Source organism: Sphaeramia orbicularis, chromosome 4 (assembly GCF_902148855.1).
Source record: "Sphaeramia orbicularis chromosome 4, fSphaOr1.1, whole genome shotgun sequence".
NCBI lineage: Eukaryota > Metazoa > Chordata > Actinopteri > Kurtiformes > Apogonidae > Sphaeramia > Sphaeramia orbicularis.
Window position 1 is genome coordinate 30,543,187 of NC_043960.1, and position 25,604 is coordinate 30,568,790.

The 25,604-nt window shown below is 38.6% G+C and overlaps 2 protein-coding genes across 13 annotated transcripts in view; one reads left to right on the forward strand and one right to left on the reverse strand.

Annotated features, from left to right (window-relative positions):
- eps15l1a (epidermal growth factor receptor pathway substrate 15-like 1a) overlaps window positions 1-23,060 on the forward strand; it is a 61,035-nt gene extending 37,975 nt beyond the window's left edge. For 10 of the 12 annotated variants that reach the window (XM_030131426.1, XM_030131432.1, XM_030131427.1 and 7 more), the window contains one exon: window positions 4,696-10,682. In XM_030131426.1, coding sequence (XP_029987286.1) covers window positions 4,696-4,842 — 147 coding nt within the window. In that variant the 3' untranslated portion in view covers window positions 4,843-10,682. Of the gene's footprint in view, window positions 1-3,883; window positions 3,901-4,695; window positions 10,683-23,049 lie in introns of those variants that run through there. The other 2 variants (XR_003935172.1, XM_030131429.1) reach the window with 2 other exon arrangements.
- On the reverse strand, window positions 21,856-24,928 carry LOC115417487 (Krueppel-like factor 2). Its single transcript, XM_030131437.1, has 3 exons — window positions 24,442-24,928; window positions 23,094-24,102; window positions 21,856-23,000 (listed from the first exon to the last, which is right to left on the reverse strand). The coding sequence occupies exons 1-3, from the start codon at window positions 24,517-24,519 to the stop codon at window positions 22,825-22,827; spliced, it is 1,263 nt and encodes a 420-aa protein (XP_029987297.1). The 5' UTR covers window positions 24,520-24,928; the 3' UTR covers window positions 21,856-22,824.
- Window positions 24,929-25,604: the final 676 nt, after the last annotated feature.

Here is a 25,604-nt window from a genome sequence, read left to right on the forward strand (position 1 = left end):
CTAAACTGACCATATTTACTGTCAGCACTGTGTATATAGTAGTGTGTTGATCTAGGCAGGACTTGGCAGCCTTTTTGCTATTTACTTCAGATTCTCTGTTCACCTTGTTCTAATGCTTATCTCCTCTCCATTTTAACAACACCCCCCCCACTCTGAACCGCTCCATCACTGTAACGACAGGTGCTCCAGTCATGTCCAGACAGAATCATATATAATTAGAGCTGAACATTTTGGTCAGTGGGTTCATTTGTCTTCTTTTTGAGAGTTTAATTGGGTACATGAATAAAAAAAAAAAACCTACATTTTTTGCATAACAGTATGCAATATTATTTAGTTTGTCCAAAATGTCGTATGAATTCAGCAGAATGTTAATTGCATACTGTATCCGGGTCAATATTAAAGTAAGCAACCACTGGACACATCACCAGCCAAAGTATCCCACAACGCACTGTGTTTGTGATGGGACTAAAACAACCAAATAATGGCAGAAGTTGAATTTAGCCCAGTAGGTGGTAGTCAGTGGTATTACACAAATGTTGGTGTGACAAAGCTGCCAATAAAGCGAATAGCATTTGAGATGCTGTTATAATCTGTAATGTTACACACATGCTGATAGTGGTGGCATATGCAGGTTACTAAGGTTACATGCCTCTAATTGGTAAAAGAAGCTTAAGTAAGTAAAATCTATTCATACCCTGAGTTGTGTATCTGAAAACATGCATTCTACTGTTTATTTACACAAAACTGTATTAGTATTATAGATAGTGGTGTACTCTGAAGTATAGGATTTTGGACAGAACCTTTATACAGAGCTTGGAACATAGCAGAATGGTCAAAGTTGGACTAAGCTTAACCCTGTAAAACAATACAAATGCAAAAGTATGATCTATTTATAAGCAAAGAGCTGCCTATCAAAAATAAAATGGATGTTGGTCTGTGAGGGCTAGGGGTGTTGTTGCAACTTATGTTTTCAGCTCACTCACAGATCTGTTCCTTTAAATGGCAGTGGGCTCCCTCTGCCAGACGATTGACCCCATTGTTCTGTGAACAATGATAGGCCATCTCTAAAGGTCAGCTAAAAGAAGTCAAATGTAATTACAGGACAGCTACCATCTGAGGAACCCAATTTAACTGTAACTGACAATCAAAGTGATATTATGAACAGTAATGACAGGGATACGACATCTAACATGACCCCCATTCAGCACAGTGACAAAACATTTGAAACCACTTTAGAAATTCCAGTCGTGCTGCAGTTAAAGCTCATAGAGGCAAAGAGTAGAGCTGCATTGTGAGTGTAATCTCTGATGTAGCGCAGGAAAGGGTGTCAGCCCTTTTTGTGGTTAGTTTGTTTTGGCAGGAAGATCATAATGAGATTGTCAGGGTTTCCCCTGACTTTCATAGAGGTTTAGGACTAATATCAGCAGACTGCTGGCATGATGCTCAAAGTAAGGACTAGCACACAAATGGAAAGAAACACAAACCTTTTTCAATACATAATCAAATAATTCACATTCTCAGATAAAGACAAAATACTATGCATTTCTCATTTCAGCCAGGCAGATAATCACTTCATTGCTCAGAAATGTTCACGCAGTATCACTACTCAACTCTCAGCTCTTGAGTCTGTCTGCCCTGTATGAGCTTGTGTGTGTGTGTGCTCTCTGTTCACCATTTACTTTGCTGGCACCAGTAGAATAGCGGTTAACTTCTGCTTTCTCTTCTTGTTATGCATGTTTTTCTTTGCATGTCTTTGTTCCTTGATCTGTCAGTTTTATAGAGCCTGACTTTCACTGGACAGAAAAATCAGTATTCCATAGTTGAAATGTAAACCGTATCCACCAAAAGCTGTTTAATGCACATCAAAATTAAGACAGTGCAAAACTCTGTTAGTGTTGATAGGCTGACACAGAGGTATTATGATTTTGTACTAAGGGCCAGATCTGCTAAAGGTTTGCGTGTATAAAAATGTGTGCAAACTCATTACACATGCAAAAAAATGTACAAACTGATTTACTAACAGTGGGCACTAAGGGTTGCGTCTTTCAAAGGTGCAAAATAGTGCGTCTGCATCCAGTTAGTACGTTTGTCACAATGAATATGCAATATGAGGCGTTTACACGCAATTGTGCGTGTGCTGGGAGGAGAAAATGTAAATATATAAATTTAGCACACGCCAAGTGATATATCAAACCCAAAAGCAATTTTGCTCATAGAAACTGCATCTATATTTACCACATCTCAAAGGGAGGTGCAAACAGTTTGTGTGCGTAATTGCGCACACATGGAAGTGGTTATTGTTGTAAAAAGGAGTCACTGAAATGATGAAACGAGATGCAGAGATCCTCGTGTGAACATTTTTGGAATGATTCTTTTCCACTTGATCTGACGGTTGTGATTAAAAATATGCATGACTAAATAATGTGCACCTGACAGTCAATCCAACAACCCCCACACCCCCCACCTCTAAAATGAAAAATAATGAATGAGTCATGCAAAACCTTCTATGACAAAACTCCTTTAACTTTACTTTTCCTTGCGTCTGGATCATTTCAGCGCACTGTTACCATTAATGCCGATGTATCCCAGAGCAGTTTTTACAGTATATTGTCTCCAGTAGTGCATGCAAAACCCTCATTTAAATAGGGCGGTCTGCAAGACTTTGCACCTGTTGTAATTTGCGCAAGCAATCTTTGTAAATCACCCACAATCCGCGGTTCAACCCCACACGCAAAATTCTAGATTGTGCATGCAAATTAATTCATGTAAATTGGGACCTTAGTAGATCTGGCCCTAAGTCTTTAATTGGGCCTCTATATCCCATCACCTTGGCATGAAGACAACTAAATGAATGAGACCCATTGTCAGTTCAGATGTGTTCATGTTGGTGTAGATGTGCCGCAGTAATTATTGTGTCATCAGTCTGTCTATGAGCACTTTAACAACATACCATGGCCTTAAACAATACACAATTAGAAATGACTGACTGTAGAAATTACACACCACAAAAAATATTTTCTTGTTCTAATTAGATCTAAGCTTACAGACTTTTGGAGACATTTGTTTTATTTCAGCAGCGTATTAGGGTCAATTTAGGTAATAGAATAAATTCCTTGTATGGTTTTAAAGTCTTTTTTCTTGCAGCTTTAACCTTTACTTTCTTCCCTCCCTCCTGTGTTTTGGTTGATTGATTTGCTTTAAGACCTACATTGACTCTAATATGCCACCACATTTTTAGAGCTTTGTGTAAAAAACACAAAACAGACTGTGAACATGTCATTCAGCTCCACCAGAATATATCCATTTTGCCATCTTTCTCAGTTATAAGATCCTTTTAGAACTTTATTCTAATGAGATTTAATAAAATAATGAATATTCTAAAGCTGCAAAGAAAGACGATTTAATTTTTTTTGTGTTTTTAATTTATATTTATTTATTTTTGTTTAATCAGGCCTAAACTATTTGTGATGCTCTCTGTCTCTGCATGTCATATTTCTTCCTGTTTTGCTGCCTTTATTCTATTTTTCTGTTTTTGTTTTGTTTTTGTTTTGTCTTTAACTTGAAGGGATTCACTGACAGTCCTGTTGCACCACAGTCCATCTGTCTCATCTGTGATTCTGGGCAACATTTATCTCAGTTGCCTATGATTGTGAGATAAACTATAGGAACAAGAGCAAAACTACCAGCTTTGACTCCTTTATTTAATGCAAAAGCTAACGAAAAGGTTTATAGGGAGTTTTCAGAGAGGACTGAACAGGACATGTGCAGGTATCCCTTTAAAGTGGCTGTGGTGTGACGTCCTGAAAACTACATTCTAGAGCCAAAAAGTTCAGGGTTTTTGTGGTTTATAACCTCTCTATTCTGTAATCCACCTCTCTGACAGGACCTGACAAAGTCAAGGTAAGACTGAACACAATGAAATTCATACTGTGATATTAGGCAGCACTAGCCAATACTACTGAATAGATGTGTGCATCAGATATATGTTGTTCTTATGTGCCATAGAGCTGTGTTTGTGGTCCAAAATCTGTTACAGTTACACTGGGTGTCTTGTTCCTCTACCATGATGACACACACATTTTAATTTATTTGATGTTTCACAATCTGTCCTGCATTTTCAAATTTATTGAAAAAAGATGTGCCCTCTGCATTGATATCAGTGTATAGACGGAGTAGTCACGGACATAGTCAACCGAGACAGTTGTTAACTTAGAAATAGACATATGATCAGGTCTCAACAGAACACAGACTCCAACACAAATTTCATGAATGGATGCAGATATTATGCACAAAGAACCTTTAAAAAGATCTTACAAGGTCTTGAACTTGTTGAAACCTGCACAAACCCTTGTACATAATACACTATTTTGACATGATAGTTAGTTTTTTGATAATATAACCAATAAATACTGTACACACAGCCAGAATTTAATTTAACTGAAGTAAAAATAAACTTGACAGTACTGCTATAGCTGTTGAAGACACAATGATAAGGCAAATGAACTACAAATAAAGATGTAAAACCCCTGAATTACACGTGTTCTTCAGCTCTGTTCTTACTGAGCACCAGCTCCTTTTTATTGGAACAAAGCCATACCAAACATTCACACAGCAGAGAACTATGTAAGACAAAAAGTCAGCAGATGAAGGCAGGGGTATTACAGACGCTGTCTCTGTCTGTGTGTCTGTCTACAGTTTGGGAACGAGGCTCAGCAGTTGGAATGGGCCAAGCGGGAGAGTGAGCGAGCAGAGCGCGAGCGGCTGAAGAGGCTCCGGCAGCAGGAGCAGGAGGACCTGGAGCTGGCCATCGCTCTCAGCAAGGCCGAGATGTCTAACGCATGACCTGGACCCCCCCAGTAACCCCCACCCTGCCAGAGTGACACAAACAAACTCACACAATGCATAGATAGGCTAACACACAGTACATAACATGTGCAAAGCGACAAACATAGACCTGACTTACATGTTAATATGCAGACACAAAGCACAGCACTGGACTAACTCTGTATTTCATAAAACCTCTGGTCCACACACACACAGAGTACTCCACTATTTACATTCCCCAGTACTGAACAGAAAGAAAAAAGGAAGTTTGGCCACTGACTTGCATAAAAAAACACCACAACCCAACTGTTGGAAACTGAACTCATCGGTACAAATCTCTCCTGCTGACATAAAGAGACTGATAGTTAAAAGATGAAGATAAGAGGAAGAGGATGGCAGCAGAGGAGACTTACTGGAAACCTGAAGACGGACTGCTTTTCTGCACTATATCAACCGGACAGTAATGTGACAGATCCGTTTAATGGACTGAACAGACTAACTGACAGAACACCCTGACAGTTTGTGTTTCAGTGTGGGGTTTTTCTCCAACTTCACTCACCAAGTGGGAAAACTGGGGTGACGACAAGCAGCAGTGAAGAAGAATAACACTAAAATTCAGACTTTCAAGGTATTTGGGGAAAAAAAAAGAGGGATTTATTTTACTGATGTGAAACCAGTGTAACGTGGTTCTCTCATTGAAGTGCCGATGGTACAGACTGTGTCAGTTTGTATTTAAGGTTAGAAAATGCTGAAAAATGAGGGGTCGCTGAGTATCAGTGTAGAAAAGACAGGGTTTGGCACTCCTCAGGATTGAGAGTATCACTTCAACATGTTCTCTGTATTTTTAGGAAATATTCTCATTAACACACGTTCGCATGAGAAGTGAGAAAATTGATATCAGTTAACATTTCCCACTTCTGCTGGAGGCTAACTGATTCTCTGCTTTGTGCTGACAGTGGCCAAACTCACACTCAGATTACATCGATTCATCTCGCTAAATCTCGCTCCATGTAGTTACGTCTGCTAAGCTTTCACACCCAGCAAGTCATTTTATGGAGTTTTTTTGTAATGTCAGAGGGAAATTTTACAAAGGAATTAGTAGAAAATTTCTGTTAAATTCTCGTTAAACGTCAGAGACAAATAGATTAAAAGGACAACATTATTCATGTATGAGAACATTAGCAGCGTAGTTTTAGTTTGACTTTGTGAGAAGAGCTCTCTCACCATTGACTTTAAAAATACTGACACAGACTATTCCAAAGAAAATAATTGCTAATATCTGTTAAAACTTCTGAATCACAATGTACAAAAGCTACAACCATAATATAGTATTAATTTGATAAAAACAAAGTAATAATAGTAACTAGCTTAGCACACAATTTTTTGAGTTACTTATGTTTTAACTTTAATACTGCATATTATGCAGACACAGAAGAAACAACTGTAACAACATAGTTACAACACAAAGTAATACCAGCATCAAACCTTGAAGCCAACAAAGGAGTTTTTACTGATCAAATTAACACTATATTACTACTCTTATGTACATAAATTTACTATTTCATTTGGAAAATACCTGTATCTGATTTAATTATTTAGTTACCAAAATGTCATGAAATAGCAAAACATATTGACACGTTCTCAGGCACACCAAAAATACACACAAAATGTTATGTTCAGTCAGCTTGTGTCCATGGTTGGTAAAAACCTCCAGAATTCTTTGTAGGTCTCCATAGAATAAATCACTTAGATGATTTCAAGTAGGAGATGAATCCATTTTCTCTCATTACAGCTTATCCCTCTCTAAACTTAAAAAAAAAGAGCGGACATTATCACTTGTTCTGAAAGCTTAACAGGTCTGTGTAAATTACAGATGATAATATAAGAGCAGACTGGAGCTGTTCTTGATGAGATCTCGGCGAAAAATCAGTTGAATTTCTAACTTCTTAATGTAAAACGTGGGTGTAATGAAGAACATTTTCCAAAACATCACTTTGACTTTGACTAGACAGACTAGGTAAAGAGGGCAACTCACAGACCCTCAGGGGGCCTCGAGGTTCACTGTGTGGCACCTTTTGTGGTAACTTGACTCGCTGAAATGTAATTTGCTCATTCCTCCGTACACTGGTACCCTCTAATGTGACGCCTGGCAAACAAGGTGAACCCTGTGAGCTGTCAGCATGTCCTTTGGAGCGACACGAACTAACTGTACAGATATATTTACCTTGTCCGTGAGTGGGCGACGGTACTGTGGACGTTCTGCAGTGCTGTCCGACCCTCAGGTCAGTGTACATAGATAATCTGAGCTAACTATGCCTCTTCTCAACAGCTGTACTCTGATCCTAATGCTGTGATGGTAACGCCACATCCAAGACCTGGAAGGCACGATGAGGGATTTAATTTTTCTACTTTTGTTGTTTTCACTAGAGAGAGCAAAAGGATTTTAACAGTTTTTATTTCATGGGTGGTGATTTTATTATTTTGACATGTTTTTGTTTTAAAAGAACATAAATGTAAAGTCATTTTGTGCTATCATTTGTAGTTCATGTTTTAGTCACTCTAGCTTTCCTCTGGCCAGCAAGCACAAGCTGCAGCTTTACAAAAGGTTTGGAATGAGCAGAAATCTAACCGGAAACTGGAAATACTGTTCATAACAACTGTGTGATAGTTTGTCGTTCCAACATGGACTTAACCACTCATTTATTTTTAGTTGTCCCTCTACTTGAAGTGGTTGCTGATATCCACACTAGAATTTTTCTGTACAGAACAGATTCTGTTGAACATATTTTCTTTATTTCAGAGTCCCTTGTTGTACGCAGATGTCATGACGTGTTTCATACCCATGTTACGTTTGTGTTTTATTCTTGAGTTAGTGCAGATAGACAAACACAACAAATGTATTCCTCCATCACTTTAAAGGTTCAGTGTGTAACATTCAGTGACATCTAGTGGTGATGTTCCAGATTGTCTCAAACTCTCTCACTTACAGGGGTCATAAAAAACGCAACAGCTGCTCTTCTGAGATTTGTAGTTAAGGAGAAATTAACTCTGGACAACTCTTAGATTATGGTAATGTAGTTTAACACTTGATGCCACCCGCCATTAAAGCAAAAAGAAGAGGTTTTCATTTTTAGCTGCTCTAGAAACATGGCGGTCTCAGAGATTATATGCTAAAGAAAACATAATACACAATAGATTCCAATTCTGTTGCTGTATCTTCTTATATCATAAATCTTGCACACTGGACCTTTTAAGGGATGAGATATTAAGATCCTCGTTTGTTTTCCTCATTATCAAATTGGTAATGAAAAGTCACGCTTCATCATCCTGTACGGAATAGCTTTCCCAGTTCAAGCATTTCAGTCACTGGTGTTGATACAGTTTAATACAGGAAGTATCTTGAAAACTCTGCTTGGCTTTATCCAGGGTAGGAAGAAATTAATGTAAGGCAAGTGCAAAGGAACAAATATATTTATCTTTGTGTTATTTAGTGTTGCATTTGCTTGTCTTGGATGACAAATTCAATACCGGTACTTTAGAAGTCATGACTGAAAGATGGAAGAGCTTTCACTATTACCCAGATATTTACTGTACTTGTGTGGAATTGCCTTGTTATGGAAAAAAATGCTGAAAATCCTCTCAATGTGAATTGAAATTGGTGAGAAAAGCTACATTTACATTTGATGTGCAGCTGTGATTCTGCCATATAGGAATGTGTACTGCCTCTCCCTGCCAGTTTTTGACTTGTTTACATATCATGAATAATTACGTTGCTGTAGCTGTTACAAGCTGTGTTGATGTAAAAGAGCAGTGTCTCTGGTACAATGTAAGCTTCTCCCTCTGAGCGGTACACAGCTAACACCACCTGAACAGCTCAGAGCCACTAAACCTGTTTCAGATCTTTGCTGTGTTCCTGTCACACTGTTGTGAATATGTATATGAAGACACTCATTAGAACCGTTCACATTTCTGTGTTGAAACATTAGATCATTAGCTGCCAGCTACCTAGCTAGCCTTTACTTTTAATATGGAGTATAGCACTGCTAACGTTACTAAGAAGGTAGATTAAATGCAGTGCCACATAAAAACACACAGCTGACAACATTATACATCTTTTTTATATTCAAAATTTCTAAAATGAGAAATGGAGCTGGTTAGTGTAACCTTGAATGTTATGCTGGGCACTAGCTTCACTAGCTAGTTGCTAGCTTGTCGCCACAGTACTCAGTAGTTTTAATATGAAGTTCGAACATTTTTCACAAGGTTGTTTACAATTTCTTTCCCACATTTTTCTGTATCTTTCATATTGTTTATATTCACAGGCTCATCCATTTCCTAAAACAAAAACTGACAGTGTTTAGCATAACATCAACTACCTAACTCACTTCTGCTACTGTTAACCACTTGCAGTAGATAGTTTTAATCTGAAATGCTGACATTTCTAATAAGGTGACTCAAAATTCACAACAATGGGACAGGCCATTCACCCCAACAATAACAACTGGTTAAAAATGTCAAAGTATTGAATTAACATTAGCTTCAGTCTGTTGTGTTTTAATTACAGGCATGTGGCTCAGTTAACTGCTGTGAACTTTCCCTATCATCATTATTGTTATTGCAGATTTGCCGCAAAATACTATTTTAACACCCTGTTTTGTTTGTGTGGGCTGGGTGGTGATATTTTTACACAGAGTAAATAGCCACATACAGGAAGCGTGAAGCTTTGCAGAAAATATTACAGTAGTAAATGCCAAATGTTGCCTACAGTACGTTCTGGGCCAGGTTCACTTCCTGGCTTCATTATCACTGTTTCTGAATTATTTAGGAAGTAGTCTTAAACTTAATGTAACTATCTTTTAATGACTATCTGATACAAAAACATATTGCTTTAGACTACACGTTAAATGAGAATTTTATGTGTCTTTTAGTTGATACCAAACAGTATTGAGTTATCTCCAGCCCTCCAGGGTTTTTTTTTCTCTTCATGCATTTCCGTTCACCTCAGGCTACAGCTGTGTACTGCTCAGAGCTGTCTGTTACAGACCGCTAACATCATTCATACTGTCTTCTGATACCTCCATTGTGCAATAGATGTTTATTTTTATTGTATGTATCCTGTGAAACCAGTCTAATGTTTTTTTTATGTTTTTTGTAGTGTACGTTTTTAATATTATTTATGCACCTGCCACCGCTGACTACATTGTCCCATATTTGTAGAGGATGTTTTTTGCTTTGATTTCATTCCAGTTGTTGCAGAATCTAACCTTTCAGTCCAAAATGCCTGTCATCCATTTTGAGAAAAGAAAAAGTGATCATTACTTGTTTCTTTATTTTTATTCAGCAATTTGAACAGAAGGAAAAATAATTTTTAGAGAATGTCATTTGGAAAGTATCAGTATTTGAGATTTAATGTTTATTTTATTGCTTTCTCAAAATGGTGAATATTTCGTTTTGGTATGGAGCCTTTGGTTTCAGTCATTACTAATATCTGATGCTTGATAGAAAACAGCCAAAACTGAATTTTATGGAACCTTATTGGTTTGTTTACTATTTCATATTTGATTCTTATCTGAGTTTTTTTTTTTTTCTGCCTTCAACTGCCCTTCCTGTCACATTGGCGAAGTAATCTGAGCTATCTTCAAGAAGATGCATACCATGTGTATACAGTCTGTATAGTATCACGTCTGTTATATTTGTCCTAAAAAGTGAAGAAGAAAAAGTAAACTCGATAATGAACCCTTTGGAGGATTACCTTCAGTAACACTAACAGCTGAGAAGAAAGAGATGCTGGTTTATTTTGAACAGTGGTCCTCCCCACATGATCTGTACTGTTTACTAGAATAAACATTTCAGTTAAATGAGAACAAACTCTGATTCTTTTATGAGAGAGTCTCAAATCCATTGTTTCATCATGGCGCCCGCAACCACTAAGTTGTGTTGCCAGGACAGTGTGAAGGTTTGAGCTTTATGCTAATGATGGTTTGCAAAGACACTCTGTCATAATTGTAACATATTGACGATTAGCGCATTCAGTTGTAGTATTCGTTAGGTTTTTGGGTTGTCTATCTCTTGAACACAATATTTCAGGAACCTCATGATCAAATTTCTCTAAATTTGGCACAAATGTTCACTTAGCGATAAAATAGTTAAATTTTGGTCAAGTCACTGACACAGACTCACTCAGAGAAGAATTTCACTCAGATCTGTAGTAGAATAAAGTGATGTGATGACATTTCATAAGCATATAAATCTTAAAAACTAAAAAAAACGTGCAGTAATGTGCAAACATATTCAAATATGTGGAGCTTTTTTTAATCAAACTGGTCATAAAGAGGCAAAGATTTATATGTTGGTGCATGATTCAACAGCTTCAGAGGCATTAGATCCAACATGAAAACCCAGTATCTACAGTAGGTTTGCAGTGCAGTAAGTGCACATTTAGTTCAGTCACTGTTGCCGTTGCTATATCCACCATATTATCTACATTTCAATCACAGCTTCAATAGTCTGGGTTCCACAAATAAAACCTTGTTCCTGAGGGTGCAACAGCTTTATGATTTTAAAACCTATCAATATCAGTTAATTTATGAAACACTTAACAGTGAATTAATAGTCATTAATTGTTTGATGATCAAGTGAGTCTGAAAAAAAAATGTAAAGCCGCAGTGACTTGATTACTATTCTTTGGTGAAAACATGAGTTGATGCAATATGTATCATAAATATATATGTTCAAGTATAATCATGAGTCACACATGCATTATTTAAGTTGCCTATATGATTTGTATGTTTATTACCAAAACTATTATATGAAAAAAACGTGTACATACATTTTTGACTTGAGAATTGTCCCAACCACTGACTGAAACAGTGACACTTTTAGGTTTTATTAAGTAAAATATGTCATTAAACAGATGTCCAGTTGTGATAAACCTGAATAATCCTTGAGACAAGCTCCTGTAACATTCAACCATGTGGACAGGCCTGTTGTTCCTGGACTGACTCAGTGCAGACATGTAGAAGAGCTCCATCCACCTCAGACAATATGCACAGTTAGATTTCAAGGATGTGTGGTGTGAAATGAACGCTGTGCAAACATGGTGACCATTTCTGAACATATTAGCTGAAACCCAAGCAATCTGCTATGTTAGCAAATGCTAACTGTCTCCGTATGGAATAACAGGAAATTCCTAGCTAGGTTTGTGTTTACCCTATGGTAATGGAGAGGAGGAAATGAAAAGCCTATTGGCTTTTAACTGGGAATGTGGGTCAGAGAGAATTGGAAGATAAACACTGGTTTGCCTTCACATCTCAGTATCTCTTTTTTCTCTTCGATCCCTGTGCTCCTCACATGCTTTCACTTTCAGCCTCGTGAGCTGCTCCACAGATTTCAGCAGGAAAACACACACTTTGCAAGGGGGGTATTCCTGGAAATACTGGGCTATCCCTTACTGAACACACACAGTCGGTGCTGGTTGCTGGTTTTGTGTGACACTGTCATATGTGTGTGTATCAGTCACCAGGATCTGTGTGAGATCATTTAACTTTCACAAAACCTGCAGTGTGAAACTAAACAAAGACAGAGCCTTACAGGGACCTTTAGTCCACAAAATCCACTACAAATGACCCACAACTGCAGCAATTATTCGATTAATAGAATATTTAGGTGTTAACTATAAAAATGAAGTTTACAGATGAGATAATGAAGTTGAATTCACATTACGTTCCTCAACATTTGGCATATTGTTCATACACATTTGCTTGGTCACTTACATAATAAAGTGTAGTTCGTATTAGGTATGATTTGTTATATGTTATCAAATTTTAAACAGCTATAAAAACTGTACCACTAGATGACTTGAATTAGAATGAGAACATGAGAGCTGTTTGTACCTTTACCAATGAAAATCTGTCTGGACAAATGTCAAATGTTTCCTCCACTTTTCAAATTTAGAGAAAAACAAAGTTTTTCAGCGGACCATTACCTTTGGTCATCTCTCAATGTTGTCAAACCACTTTTATTAATGTTAATATTTAATGTAATTTAATGTTATTTTTGGCTTGTTTTGCAACAGAGAAATGACATACTGTATTGTGAGTATAAATCCCTTAATGTAATATGAATAAAACTCAAATATCTCAACTGCAAACATGTTTTCTACCCGAGATGTCCCAGACAAATCAGAGATAAATTCTACTGTTCACAGATAGTGAAGTCTGGTTTATTTTTACCTCTAGTCTCATTGTGGCTCATGGTCTATGTTGACATTATCGTTGAAGACACGTTAACCTGCTGACATTAGCGAGTACTTCTCAGCCTCACTGAGCTGTTAGCAGAGCTGCAGACTTACTCTTCTTAACCTGCTTTTCCTGCAAAGTCACTGAAAATTGATTCTCTTTGTCCAAACAGAAATCATCTGACCAAATACCAGATCTGTTTGAGATATGAGATATATGTAAATCTGACTTGAACATTTTTTTTCCATGTGTTTACACAGAATGAAATAAGCATCGCTTGCTGGCAGAGGATCACTCTGTTTTTGTAACGTGAGTGTAAATCCAACCTTCCACACAGACAGACAGCCTGCATTCAATCAGCCTTGGCTGCTAACGCATTTAATCCACTGGTGAAACCCTAAACTGGACGAAAAATTAGTTTCATACTCACACATTTTCTCCCTTAGGCATGTGATTGCCAACAAGGTATAGGTAGTGTGTGTATGTGTACATGTGTATCCCTAAGTAAAGATATTGCAGATGGAGGTTCTCACACACACACACACACACACACACACACACACACAATATGACATAGTGTGTGTATGTGTGTGTGTGTCTGCATTTGCAGCCCAAAGTTTCAAGAAGAACCAGAACTGCCTGGAAAGACCAGGTCTGTTAGCAATTTGACTGCTGACAGAAACCAGTTTGGTCACTGAGCTGAAACCAGAGCAGACAGTGGGTATTCACCTGAAGTCACGTACACACACACACAGAGAGAGAGTCAGGGATAACAAGAGTGTGTGTGGGCAAATATGACATACATTATAGAAATGTAAACGTGTCCAGACAGTCTGTTGTTATGGCGACAATCTGGTCCACAGCAGAAAAAAGGGTTCCGTTCTACATTTGGATGGATATGCGTTATTATAATGTCTGTGCACTATATATATATATATATATATATATATATATATATATAAAATATATATATATATATATATATATATATATATATATATATATATACACACACACACAGGGTGGGGAAGCAAAATTTACAATGAACATTTTGTTGTTTTTTCTCAGCAGGCACTACGTCAATTGTTTTCAAACCAAACATATATTGATGTCATAATCATACCTAACACTATTATCCATACCTTTTCAGAAACTTTTGCCCATATGAATAATTAGGAAAACAAACGTCAAAGAGTGTGTGATTTGCTGAATGCACTCGTCACACCAAAGGAGATTTCAAAAACAGTTGGAGTGTCCATAAAGACTGTTTATAATGTAAAGAAAAGAATGACTATGAGTAAAACTATTACGAGAAAGTCTGGAAGATACTATTAAAGAAGAAGGGGAGAAGTTGTCACCCGAATATTTGAGGAACACTTGCGCAAGTTTCAGGAAGCGTGTGAAGGCAGTTATTGAGAAAGAAGGAGGACACATAGAATAAAAACATTTTCAATGATGTAAATTTTCTTGTGGCAAATAAATTCTCATGACTTTCAATAAACTAATTGGTCATACACTGTCTTTCAATCCCTGCCTCAAAATATTGTAAATTTTGCTTCCCCATCCTGTATATATACAATTCAGTTATATTTGTAGAGTTCTGTATCACAACAAGGTTGCCTCACAGGGCTTTACAGAAGTAGTTGGATATGAAAACAAACAACAGTCAAATAAACAGTAGATGAAGGAAATGGATTAATGTCCCAGGCATCCCCTGTCCTTAGACCCTTAGACTGCTTACAGTCGTGGAAAAAATGATTAGACCACCCCTTGTTTTCTTCACTTTGTTGTTCATTTTAATGCCTGGTACATTTGTTTGGATAAATACAATGATAACAACAAAAATAGCTCATAAGAGTTTAATTTCAGAGCTGATAGCTAACCATTTTCCATGTTTTCTTGATAATAACCGAAATCACTTTAGTTCTTCCATCAATAGCTGTGGCATTGTACTGACAAAAACAGTGCTTTTAGGCATTCCATGTTTTCTTTTCTGTCTGTTTTAGTCACATGATACACACAGGATTTAGTATTTGATTGCATAACCATTGTTTCTGATAACTTTGATGGTCTAATAAGTTTTTCCATGACTGTATGTATCCACGTTACCATTTTATGTTTCCCCCAAACTTGCAACATAATAGGATGGATGATAGATACTACACTGTTGCCCATAAAGTTGGAATAATTTTGTTTTCAGACACATTTCTCTTTTTACTTTTATTTATACACATCACTAATCACTTTTGACCAGGTTCACTGATTACATATTGAGTCCCAGTTACACTATATCTAGCAAGAATAAATCATATTGTCACAATCATTTCATAAGAAGAGGTACAAATATTTTATTCAAACTTCATGGGAAACGGTGTATATACAAAATCCTGGAATTCTGGAGCTCACACCGCAACTCTTGTAAGTTTTTAGGTTTACGTCAAAGAAGAATTTTGGTTAGTTTCATATCAAACCATGGTACTTTTCCTAAAACCTAACTATTAAAAATATTTAATGCTGACATGTAATTTCTCAGAGACACGATCGATAACTAATGGAAATGATGAATGGATTATCAATTAAAACACTAACATGTGTGAAACATGTATCTCCAAATGTTGATATGAAGCATGTTTTGGTTTGTAGTTGTTTTCAGGTCCGTGGTTTTGCAGAATCAAGCACTGTCAGCACTGGCTTTGGAGACAGAATGCATTTAGATCCACGTAAAGTAATTAAATGTAAAGGTTAAGAGTCCTTATAGCAATAAGGTTTGTTGAGGGTTTAGGGTTAGGTCAGGTTCAAGTCTGGGTTAAGTTCAGTCATGTCATGGTTATGGTTTGGTTCGGGAAGGTCTCCAGGAAATGAATGTAAGTCAATATTAAGTCCCCAAAACTCAATGTGTGTGTGTGTGTGTGTGTGTGTGCGCACGCATGTGCGAGACTATGTGTTATTCCTGCAAAAATATAGACAGTAATTTCAGATTATTACAACCTGCTCTGGTCTCTTAAACACGTGGCAGTCAACACTCAACTTTCATTCTTTGATTCTTGACCATTCGATTGTTGTATTTGATTGTATGTGTGCAAGTTTCCATGTCATTTTTTCTTCTGTAATTTGTCAATAGCTGGATCTCTCTTATATCAGGATGTTGTTAAAATAATAAAATCCTTTTATTTCAAAGAGGGAGATGTTTTTTGGATTAATGGACAATTGAGTGTTGGCCCAATGTTAAATTTATACACAGATGTTACGAGTTTTACACAGATGTCACATCTTCTCTTGCAACTGCAAAGAATGGGAAAGCTCTTCACCACAGAGAAAAAAGATTACAAGTATAAAAGGAAAAAAGAAAAGTGGAGGAAAGTCCCAAACATTCAAGCCTCTTCAATTTTTCAAGATGGGAAACTGTTTAGTCTGTCTGTTTATGGTCCACAGTGATGCTGCTGTCCCAGTAGATGGCATCCTCTTCCCATAGTAAGAATTCCAGCTTTTCCTCACACAGCGGCAGCACCTGCACCTCTGGAAATACACTTTTTTTTCAGTTAAAGCTGATCAGCTGATAAAGCTCACTGCTGACATTTACCAGAAAAATGTTTATCTGATGACTCCTCATTTTCTTCTGGTAATTTCGCAATTAATTCAGTTGTATTCTCAAGAGATCAGATATAACATTATTAAACTGTGTAATATCCACCAATCTGCGCTAATGAAAAATGACATCTCTCTTTGACATATTTTCTGACTAAATGAGGATGTATTTGGGCCAAATAAAATGCTAGTTTGTCGGAGTTGGTTCCAAATACAGTCTTTGGAGGTCTACAGCCTGATCATGGCCTTTTGACCCTACTGACAGGAACGTTCTCAGGGGAAACGCTGCTAATCTCCACCGCTCTGGTATCAGTTTCCTCCACACACTTATGGTTTTATGAGTGTGTTATGTTGGAGTTGGAGAAGAATGCGCAGTGAAATGCTCTGGATGGGGAGTTCCACAGCGATAAACTGTTGCACAAGAGCTCATGAACATGTTTATAGCCTCCTCCGCTGCTGGACTGAAAATATTAGGCTTGGACAGTGAGGTAGGAGAGAGCGAATCAGTGAAGAAAGTGACTTAGTGTATGGGAATATGCAGGAGAGAAACATGTTTATCTCTGAGGTTTGGAGGAAAAAAACCCTGAAGCTGAATGCATTCATTGGAGGTGTCAAACTGGTTCATGCGCCATCAAAACCAAATACCAACCACTCCATCTGTTTCAGTCTGTTGTTGGATCTCAATCTCATGAACTGAGCTGAAACATAGTGAGGGGAAAGGGTTCAGCTCTGGAGATGTTCACCCATGTCTTAAGAGAAGGGAGGGGGGTCATGGCTGAGTGCCATCAGCTGTATGAACGTTCTCCTGCACAGATAAAATAACCATCACACTGACAGACACTGAGAGAGAGCAATAGTCTGATTGGAGCAGAGATAAAATGGTTTGACTCATTTAAGAGCTTTGTGTTGGAATTCAACAGGATCCACATTCTGCCTGTTTACAGCATTTAAAATCAATCATCAATAAATCACTGAGTGGACTTTTAATGGGAACAGAATTCAGTGCAACTAGTTTGTGCTTTAAAATACACTGAAATGTCACAGCTGACTGTTGAAACAGTCACACATTCATGTTCTTAGTCAGTTCGAGTGCTAAAAGGTGATAACGTAAAATTTCTGATCCTTCCACTGGATAATTACTGCAGTGATTAATATAATCACACCGCAATGACTTTATTTAGCTCAATTTAATGCAATGAGTAGCAACAGACAAAGGTCACATGGTCTGATGAGTCTAGATTGACCCTGTTCCAGAGTGATGGGTGCATCAGTGTGAGAAGAGAGGTGGATGAAGTGATTACCCATAATGCCTTGTGCCTACAGTACAAAACAAGGGAAATAAATGTAACATTTATTGTGGCACTGCCTAAGCCTGAAAGATATTAGGATGAATGTATCCCATAGTTAAAGCTGAAGGTGGTCTAAAAACAACTAGGAGTATGTTATATACGTTTATACTTAGGTGAAATTTTATCATAACAAATGCAATGTTTATTGATTGATTGATTGATTGATTGATACTTTTTTTTTCTTACTTAAATGCTGTTTTGTGAAGCAGTGAGCCTGTTTATTGATTTCTTGAAAGCCACTGGGCTAATGTTTATAGCTGAATTACTGTTAGATAACTCTGTAAATATAATATAAAGCTATTATTTAACATGTCATCTAATATCATGTTAAATACTAACTTAAACTTAAGTAAACTTCATCAGCTTACGTACCTTCAGATAAGGTCATGCTGCTACTGCTAATTTAGCATCTAACATCCAAGTACAGCAAACTAATGTTATATTAGCATTTAACATTATGTTTACTAATGTAAACTGGTGACTATTTCATTCTACATTTCTAAACCCTGATCCTATCATAACTTTGAGCACTACAACAGAAATGGGAAGTAGTAATCTCTGATTCACATTTATCAAAACTAATGTCATTTTGATTATTCATTTTTGAATGTTTGTGATTTTGATGACATAACCCTTTAAGTTTAGCAACAAAATGCACTGATACATCATATATACATTTCAGTTTCCAAAGTTTCAGCTCCATTTTCTGTTGGTTTATTTTTTTTTTATTTCAGTTTCTTGTGGTCTGATTACAGGATACACAGCAGCAGGTTATCCTCACCCATCTGGTTTCTCATTCCGTCATGTTTTATCTGCACTTTTGAGAGAACACACAAATCAATGTGGACCAACATCTGACCCCCCTTGGGCTCCAGTGTTCCCACGGTCTGCAGCAGCAGCCACCCTGCTTTACCCGGCCGAAAAAGTGAAATGAAAATGTTTGATTTTTCACTTGAGTAAATGTACTAATGATAGAGGAGGGGGTTCCTCTTTTGTCAGGACTGGCACAGAGCCATGCCTGGAGATGACACCAACACGTGGGGCCTTTCATGACTAAAAATAGACTAATGTATTAGTGCAAGTGTGAAACAGAAAAGCTGTGTTTCACGAGTTTCATGTTTTTTTTTCCCATGTTAAATAGTCAATGCAAGTGCTGCCAATTACTATTAACAAAATAATACCAATGATCTGAGAACATGTTGAACTCATTATAAACAATCACGGAGACGTTGTTCCCTGTCACTCAATTCTATGAACTCACAAATTAACACCATTACTGGAAGTGATGAGGGATAAAACTATAAAAATAAGACCAAGCTATGATCAAGTGGACATATTCTTTGGTAAAGTATTCTTAGGTAAAGCGACTTTACCTTAACCTTACCCTTAACTATTTAACCCATAAAGACCCAAACAACCACTGGCGACCAAAATCATCTACCACCATACAATGTTTAATAACTTCTGATCCATTAATCCTAGCAATCAATGTAAATAATTTGTGTAAACTATAGTTTTTCATCTTTTCATGGTCATCAGATATGACCCAATTGGATGTTCAGAGGCTCTGTAGTTACTGTGGAAACACCGTCATCTTCTACAACATTGATTCACCAGTAAAAACCACAGAGTTTGATTAATGACAGTGGATGGAGACACTTATTTTATGTTCAGTTAATGATATATTTGGTGAAAAAGTTACTTTTTCTTCATTTTTCTCTGTTTCTAATATTGTGACAATTAATTTTAATCTGAGCTTTTACCAACATCTACATGATCAGTAAATTAAATATGGGAAAATACCTGATTTTTATTGAAGAAACACAAAATACAGAGGATAATATTATAATAAATGATGATAAGTCAATTAAGAAAGGTTAAATAGAGAGAAAAAATAATTTGGGAACTGCTGCAAAAGTAGCACTGGGTCTTTATGAGTTTAACACCATTCACCATTTTTGCTCATTTGGAAGACTTGTAATCCATTAATACTTAAGACATGCTTATTCCTTGAGCGTTTGATGTATTCCCACCTCTGCTTATGCCAACACGGACGTCATTTAAACATACAAACACATCTGAGTGTTATAACTCTGTTTTCTAGTGGTTATATCCTGTATTTTATATCTGCTACCCATTGTAACCACCTCCTGTTCATCGAGGAAAGGTTCAAACTTGAAGTTGGTTAAAACACTACAACACTACACTACTACACTATGAATGTTGAAATATTGATATAAAATGAAGTTTTGTTTCAGAAACAAAACAATTATACGTACATGTATAATGGTAACATGGGTGACTGGTTGGAGAGAGAAGAGAGCATTTTTAATCAATCTACTACACTTCCACATATGTCAGACTGCTGAGAAATGATGTATAAAATATTAGATAACAGTGTACTGAGGCTGTAACTTTTCTGTCCTTCATAATGTTTTTTCATGCAGTATCTCATAGAAACCACAGATATTTACAGTCAGGAGATCAAACCAACTCTCTTTATCTTCCCTCTTGATCATCTCTGTCATGCTCCACTAGACCTTAACACAGCACTTATTTCCATATTGATGAATAGCGTGGCATGTAATATTCCTCTTGACGTAATATGACAGTGATTCAACCCACAGCTGTGACGTTAGCCACCTGCTAGAAGACATCAAAATACCTCACTCCTGTAGGAATCAGTCTTATATCTTCTGTTGGGAGGAAAAAAAAAAAAAGAACAAGTTGATAGTGTGTGTGTGCGAGTGTGATGAGAGAGTATTTCAACGCCAGAAACTGTAACTGCTAAAAGAAAAACATAATTCCCATAATTCATCTGCACAAGTTGCCTGTTTGAGACAGGTTTTTCTTTCTGTTCATCCCTCCCACTCCTTGTGGTTCGCCCCTATGCCCCGACTCAGGCTCCGTCTATATCCAGCCTCTGTAATTATGTCAGTGTAATGTTTGTATTTATAGGCAGCTGCCACAGCGCTCTGGCAGTTGACTCTGTCCCAGATGGGAAGCATTGGTCTGACGCTGCAGGCAGACCGGGCACCAGGGGCTCTGGGCTGGACAGGGTGAGGAGGACGCTTCACCTGCTGCTGCTAAAAAAAACAAGGAAAGCTCGGAAAAACCATCCACCAGGAGGAACATTCCCTATTCTAAGGATCATTTCTCCACACATTCCTTGAAATACTTCAAGACTTTTGCAACTTTGGAATTAAAATAAGATTCTTTTTAAATGTGACTCAGCTCAGTTGTCAGAATAGAAGATAAGACTGACATAATGAAGGTCAGTTCACAGCCTTTTAGTTTGATATATCTTTATAGTTCCATTAGTAACACTATGTCTTACTCATGTGGACTCAAAAGTAAATCTTTGTCTGAATATTTTTAATGAATTATTCATTTAGCAGATTATGTAACTCACTGTTAGCTAATGTTGCAACTATTTCATCACTTACTTAACCCTACCATTTCAGCTGTTTTCTTTTTTATACTTTTAGTCGACCGTTTTATTATGTATGCAAGTTTACGGTTAAGAAATACCAATTACTTTGAGCACTTCAGCTAATCTTACTGACTGTCAGCTCTTTCGTTTTCTATATCAACATTGCATCATTGTATTTCTTCTTTAACATATATCTTTGCATTCTGATCATATTTATCAAACCACCCCAAGCCCCCTCCTGGAACTTTGTCAAGCACCCCCTAGGCACAAAAGGCCAGATTATTTAACCTTTCTGTGTGTGTGTGTGTGTGTGTCCTTTCTCCCTGTTGTTCTGTTATTATTATTAATTCTCAGATGGATGAAGGCAAGTAAACAGGATTTAACCTTGAAAAATAACACCAGGACAATCATCACATTGGACTCAGAATTCATGTTGTTCATTTAGTTTAATATGTACATTAAAATAAACTATTTACATTATATAAAAAAGATTATATTTACAATGCAGTACATTTCTTCAAGACACAAACAATTATTGCCAAAGACTGTGTAGCCCTTTGTCAATCACATGGCGTTGAGATGGCATGCACTTCTGTAAGACTTCCTACTGTTAAGACCCTGACTTCAAAATGCTTTTAGACTCACAGACATTCAATTCAAGCCTTTAAGGAGAACAGAAGGAAAGGCAGTTTTGGAAGAAAACATTGTCTCTAAGCTTATTTCACGTGCTGTTTACACTTAACAATATAACACAGAATAAAACTTTGACTGTCTTTAGCCAGTGGAGGATATGGCACTCGTAAAATGTGGCTTTATGTGTTATAAAAGGCACTAATGGTGAAAATACAAAAACAAAACCTTTGCTCTTCAAATGATTGTCTTCCAGTTGCTTCAGTGGCATGTGCCTGACATGTTGAGTGGAATGTTCCTTTACTACGTTTGTCTATATAAACAGCATTCCATACAAAAAGTAGTACCAGCTACATAAAAAATGCTTTGGTCTGAACAGAATTCATGTGCTTCTGTCGGGTTTGGCTGTGTTTGTTTTGTGGTAATGTTTAGCATTTCTTTCATTCAAAAATAACATTTAAATAGAAATTTCTCACAAAACATCATTTTAGAGCATCTCATCTTGATGCTCTGTTGCCCCAATGAAAAATCACTATAACATTCCTATAATATACCTATAGGTATTACAGTGTAGTCAATAGTGGCCTTGTCATACTGTATGGCAGTTGTTCCTGCAGTGGTACCACTATAATAATACTCTATAATACTTTAATTGCATAGCCTCCCTCTATAGTTGATCATAGGATGGTTATAGTTCTTTCTGGGCTAATGCTGTGCATAGAAGTCCATGTCTTCTCCCTTTTTGTCCTTAATAGAGGGTTTTCCCTCACATGTGCCTTTTCATGTGTAAAGCCAAGTGGTCAGATCGGCTGAAGGCCCTTTCGCAGAGGTGACACTGGAAGGGTCGATGGCCAGTGTGCTTCCGGAAGTGACGTGTGAGCTCATCTGAACGCGCGAACTTCCAGCCGCATCCCTCCCAGCTGCAGTGGTAAGGTTTCTCTCCTGTGGGAAATCAAATAAACTGTGAGTGGGGGTCAACCTATAAAGGTAGGACACATAGTAGAGCACATGGGGCATTGAATTAGGTGGGCTTACCTGTGTGGGTCCTGAGGTGCGCCTTCAAGTGGGAACTTTTGGTATAGGTCTTCCCACAGCCGCTGAAAGTGCAGGTGTGCGTCGCGGTCCGTTTCCTGGGCCAGGACCTGCGACCCCTCTTTGGCTTGGTGTCCATCATTTCCAGAGGAGAGGATGGAGGGGTGAGTAGGACCCTCTGTCCTGCCGCCGGCTGCTGCTGCTGCTGCTGCTGCAGGCTCATGGCCGCGTCATCTCCGAACATGCCCGTGAACTGGTGATGATGCTGCGCCCCGGGGAAAGACAGCTGCATCCCGGGGTGCTGGTGGGGGAACCCTCCCGGGGCGCTGCGGTGGTGCGGGTGGAAGCTCTGCGGGAACGTCAGCGACGTGGGTGGGCACATCTGAGGCTGGTGGCACTCGGAGCTCATCAGGTCGTCGGGGCTGAGAGGCGGCGTCATGCTGCCCACGGCGGCCTGCGGGGAGTTAGCGAGACGTGGCTGCTGGTCGTACGACATCATGCACGCAACGTTCCCTTCGTGCTTTATTTTGGTGCAGCTCTGAGGAACCAGACCCATCACAGGTCCGTAACTGTCCATGGAACCGGGCTCCACTTTGATGTTCGGGTGTTCGGGGAATACATCCTGAGTGGGCTGGAAAGGTGAGGTGCTGATCAGGAATCTGCCCTGGATGTTCCCGGGGAGAAAGCTGGTATCCACGTCTGAGCGAAGGAGCTCCGCCATCAGGCTGTTGTAGGGCGGCGGTGGGCTGTTGATGTCGGGGACAGAGGTGTAGGAGGCCGAGGGATGGGGCATCCCGGTGTGCGCCTGCTGCGGCTGCTGGTAGACGGGCGCCGCGGACTCCTGGAGCCGGTAGGACTCTGTTCCTGCTCCGGCTGGAGCGCTGTCAGAAGCGGCGGTGTTTGCAAGAATAAAGTCAAAATCCAAGAACTTATCCAGGTCCTCTTCGTCTTTTCTGCCCAGACAGTTGCTGTCCATGTCGTGCGTTACGCCGCTCATGTCACCCTTCCACCTCTGGACAAGAAGAGAGAAGAGTTGGCATCAAAGTTCCAAAACTTTCCTCCTAGTATCATTTTCAAGAAAACAGAAGAAAACAGCCTAAAACTGCACGAAGGTGCCTAAATATGACTATATTACACTTTTTTCATTATTTTGTTAAACTCTTAAAATCCCAATTTAACCACAAATACAGCCTTTAAACACCAGAATCTGTAAACTTAAACAACTTTTTAAAAAACAATCAGTGCAATCTATGTTATTTATCATGACAGAAAAGTTAACAAGTGCACTAAGAACATGTTCAGTATGTTTCCCTTTGCACAGATCAATATTTACATGAACAGTTCTACTTACATCTTCCCAACATTTCTCCTTCTGGTTGGCAAATGTAGAAATTGAAGGTAAAATGGTTCCACTCAAAGCCATTTCCATGCGTTAGAAAATTAAAAATAAAAAATAAAATGTCCCTAAATACTGACAGAAGGCGCTCGGTGAAATCACTAGAATCCCCCGAGCCTTCTGAAAAAACCCTTAAGGAACGCGTCTGTTCTTGTGCCGTCCGCTGAGCCGCTGCTGCTCCTCACTCATGTGCAGCTGTGACTGGAACGAGCTGGACTTTTTCTTATAAATATTGTTCGCTGCACAATTCGGACCAATGCGAGGCTGGGGGAAGGAAGCGCGTCCAGGATGGGGGGGAAGCTGTGCACCGACCAGCCCCCTAAATTTAGCCCCGGTATAAAAAGTCCGTGTTTCCCTGAAGAGAGTCAGAGACAGAGAGCTGCTGAGAGAGTCTGCGTCAGGAGGAGGACGAGGACTGGTGCTGAATGGTCTCCGCACTCCGCTGTGGGCAGCTACTTAACCTTCTGCTGGAGGAGAAAAACCCGCCCCTCCAAACCTGTCCAACAACTGGCAGAACGAGCGACAGAAAGAGAGAGGGAGAGACCGCCCCTTGAGCAGAACCACTAAAAGACATAATAAGCAATTAACACGTTGTTGGGAGAGAAGAAAAGCGAGCGACAAAAATGATACTAGGAGGGCACACGAAGAAGGCGAGAAGAAAGACAGAGGGGGCAGGTGCCGTGCGTAAAGCGCATTTGGGCACAATGCGCTTTTACGCACGCACATGTCAGCTGCACGATCTTCTATACGCATCTTGTTTTGAAATATTTGTAACATCAACACATTTTTCTAAATAAAAACGCCTGCCTTTCTGTTGTGTCTCTCTGTAAACCAGAACATAAGGAGGCAGGGGGAGCCTGTGCGTCCTCCACATTCCCATTAGTCAAACTCTCTGTTTCCCAGCCTTTATGTCATGAGCAGCGAATGGTGCTGTTCCTGCTACCGGCGCCACCTACTTCACAGCTATTCTCACTACTTTCAAGTGTTAATAAGGCTGCTCTCTTGTCTTCACTGTGGTATCGGAATAACTGTGAGACTGTGGTTATGCACAAATTCGAGGTAGTTTCATTGAGTATATATTTTCAGCTTCATACCTCTAGAGGCAAACATTTTACATT